Genomic DNA, 3,710 nt, shown 5'->3' with positions numbered 1-3,710 from the left:
ATTTATGCTTCAGCAGTTTCAGACTGGCACTATAAGCAGTGAGACATCAACAAACACACCTGTAAACATGCTCCAGCTGTGACTTTGGGGCAGAAACAAGGGGCTCTGCTCTCTGAATGATCAGAGCAGCTACAAGTGCGTAAACTTGGTTAAACTCCCATCAGCTTCAGCTAAACTGTGGAAATAACGTTTATATTTTTTTGCCAGAAATGTTTCAATAAGAAATTTCATTTCATAAACAAAGAAGACGCTAACAGAACATCAGCAAGACTTCAATTCCAAAATATATTCTTTGAGTTACAGTGATTGACTCCGTTTCATCCAGACTCAAACATCTGAAACTGAAGAGCTTTACTGCAGAATAAAACCAAACATTCAGTTACGTGTGAAGTCAGCACAAAAACATCCAGTTTACGGTTTTTGTATTATGAATGACCTGAATTATTAAACTGGTGCACAGCAGGTTTGCAGTGAAACTCTTCACATGTTAAACTTCATTTTATTACATTTGCACTTCATAAAAAGATGAAGATGAACGGCATCCAACAGAACATCATCAGCATAGAATGGCACGTGGGTTTGGAGGAAAAGGAAAAATGTGAGGGTGTGATGGTTTGCAGTGTTATCTTGTGCATGTTTAGTATTTTACCTAGTAGTGTTTCCACGTGTGGTGCAAAAGAGAGAAACAGAAGAACAGAAACAGTAAAAAAATAACTTCCCACAGAAATAAACGACATTACAGAGAGACGAAGTGGAAGTCCTGCACAGACTCTGAGAGGAGATCAGAAAAAGTGTTGATTTGCGTTTTACAGGCTGCTCTGCACCAGCTGAGTGAACAACAAGGTTTTCCAGAAGTCAGGGGGAGAACAACCTACCTGCTCTTTAGCTCATTAACTGCTATCACACTGCCAGCAGCTGTTATTAAAAACTACACCGTCTCATTTTCATCGCTTCATTTATTCGTCTACATTTGAACATCTTTCCGTCTTTAAATGCAAAAAAACAAGATTCACGTCTCTGCACCAGCCAACCTGAATAACCCTGACGTGTCCCAGCAGTTAGTTTCATCTTAAACATTTGCTTTCGTTTGCAGCATTATTTTATCATTTTGTTTTTTTAATTGGCCAAACGATCACAGGAAGACAGATCTGATAACTTCTGATACGTTTGGGATCCTCCACAGCTGACTGTGTATTAGGAGCAGCTGAGAGTCACATGATGACACATGACTGGAGGAGCAGGAGTGAATATGAGATTAAATAACTGTTAACAGCTTAGTTTTAGTTTAGTGTAATTTTAGAGTTTAAAGGTGTCGTTATATCAGTACAGAAGCAGATAATCAGCCTTTTAATGCTACTGAATAACTAAATAAATAAATACGACCCACAACCTTCAAGGCTCAAAGGAAGTAAAGAGTCTACAGAAATCAACCTGTTACTGCTGACACAGCCAACCAATCTCATGCAATTTTGAGCCTGAACTTTTAAATGCTGAATATTGTCAGTTATTCGGGTCACTGATGTTTGTCTGCGCTTTAAATCTTCAGAAACCTTCACGCACATCTAAAAAATCTTGTTTTTCTTCTGAGTCTAAATGATCCCTCTGAACCTTCCTCCTGACCTTCTTCATCCTTCTGCAAACCTTTCTGCTCCTTCTGTTAGATTCTGTGTTTCTTTATCTACTCAAACAGCAGCACAGTTTACTGTCAGAGAAGAACAACTGTGATGTGGACTCCACAGACTGGACTTCTGCAGGTTTTTTTCAGAAACGTGGAGGATTTACTTCAGAGAGACGTGAGGAGATGAACTTGTTCGGCAGAAAGGCAGACGTGCTGCTCTCAGGAAGACATGGAGACAGAAACAATGATCAATAAGAGGTGTCAGGCAGCAGACGCTGCTGGGAAACAGTCAGATTAAAAGCAGGTCATCAGACTCTGACGAGGAAGTCGATGTTAAGCGAGGCAGGAATGTGCAGCATCTCCAGGCTGAGGGCAGACGGCGAGTAAGGGAAGAGGACCGGGAAAGTGTGTTTGGTATCCAAGAGAAGCTGAGGAGGGTCATTCCTCTCCTGAAGGCGATTCTGGACACACAGAGACAGAGAGAAGTCAAACATGAGGCTGACATCACTGGTCCCGTAGAGGCAAAGTATTCATACAAAAAACCCAAAAAGAACCGACATCAGAAACCCGTTTATATTTCATGCTTTTGCTGTGTAATGTTGCACACAGCTGAAATGACTGAATGCAGACAAACAGAAACCTTCTAGTTTCTGGAGGCCGTGGCTCCTGCTTACTTTCCTGTTCCAGGACAGTTTGTGACCTGGATTCATGAACTTTGTTCTACTGCTGCCGTGTTACCGGCAGCAGGACCAAGGCAGCTGAAAGCAATTCAGCTGTTTATAGTTGTGCAACCTTTAACCTCCTAAGACCCGAACTCTTTCATGGCATGATTTTTAATTTCTCTTTGTCATTTTGGCTGATTGGGACCTGATGAAAGTAAAAACAAAGAATTACCAGATTTATTTATTTATTTATACCAGATTTTTGTTTCTGAGAAAAATGAGATAGAACAGTGGCAGTATAATGTCCTCATAAGTGGATATCAGGACCTTGTGGAGCAAGATTTAGTACTTTGGTCTAGACAACCCAAAATGTGCAGTCCACGTATGTGGACGTCCGGTCCTAGGAGGTTAAATTTGCTCTTAACGCCAAACAGTTTCAGTTTATCCGAAGACAGCAACATGGTTTTTCGCAGAATTTACATTATTGGATATGTTTACGCATGTATGTTACGTATGTTTACACTTGCCTCATCAGACCGACCGTGGGCATTTTATAGGATTCGTGTAAGATATCAGATTTTCCTGAAAACTGCTGGGAGCTCCTGGTTTTGTTTAGCAATGCAGGGTTTTCCCAAATATCTACATTGGATGTGGGCAGTACAAAGTTAAAGAGACACTTTGGTGGTGTTTAAAAAAAAAAGGCTCTGTATGAGCACCTCTGCTTTTACTTCTGTTTTCTACCAAAGTGAATTATTTCCAAAGCAGAATAAGAAGCACAGAAGCAAAAATAATTCTGCAGTTCTGTTTTTAAATGACCTGATTGGTTCAGATCTTCAGATTTGGCACCAGCAGCATGAGGTGTTAAATTTTCTAACATCACATCTGCTGTAAACGGATCTGATATTCAGATTCCACCTTTTATGCTTCAAAATTTTACATTTGTTCTTTTCATGTCCCAAAGGAATCCTCCCTCTGGTGTTTGGTAGAGGTATAAGCAGCTAAACAGTCTGTGTGATTCACACCTGAATGTTTCTGATGAAGGACACAGTGACTCGTTCTTCAAACTCGTTCAGAGGCGTGTAGAGGTTCAGGATTTTCACGATCTGCAGGAGACAGCAGGTTAACATCCTGTCATTATCTGATCGGGAGTGTTATCGATCGCCTGCTCGGGTTCAGATGAGCTGAGCGTACCTGCTGCATGGTGAGCGCGGTGCACAGCGCACAGATGGCCTCGGCGTCCTGCGACGTTTTCTTCTTGACCTGCAGCAGCTGTGCAGCCTGAATGATCGGCTCCAGAGTAGCTGCAGCTTTACTCTGATACAAGTTATTTCCTCTGAGCCACTCCTCCAACTGACTGGTGTTGTACCTGTACACACACACACACACACACACACACACACACACACACACACACACACACACACACACAC

General features: G+C 41.6%; 1 protein-coding gene across 3 annotated transcripts in view; it reads right to left on the bottom strand.

The window, feature by feature from the left end:
- Positions 1-256: 256 nt before the first annotated feature.
- myo5b (myosin VB) overlaps positions 257-3,710 on the bottom strand; it is a 66,953-nt gene continuing 63,499 nt past the window's right edge. For all 3 annotated transcript variants that reach the window (XM_005748411.1, XM_005748414.1, XM_005748412.1), the window contains 3 exons: positions 3,472-3,646; positions 3,303-3,383; positions 257-2,079 (listed from right to left, as the gene is read on the bottom strand). In XM_005748411.1, the coding sequence (XP_005748468.1) occupies positions 1,927-2,079; positions 3,303-3,383; positions 3,472-3,646 (409 nt within the window). In that variant the 3' untranslated portion in view covers positions 257-1,926. The remainder of the gene's footprint in view (positions 2,080-3,302; positions 3,384-3,471; positions 3,647-3,710) is intronic.

This window comes from Pundamilia nyererei, unplaced genomic scaffold (assembly GCF_000239375.1).
Source record: "Pundamilia nyererei isolate P.nyererei 1_Seehausen unplaced genomic scaffold, PunNye1.0 scaffold00221, whole genome shotgun sequence".
Taxonomy (NCBI): Eukaryota; Metazoa; Chordata; class Actinopteri; order Cichliformes; family Cichlidae; genus Pundamilia; species Pundamilia nyererei.
Note: the sequence above shows the minus strand (reverse complement) of the source record. Positions and strands in the feature narration are given on the sequence as shown.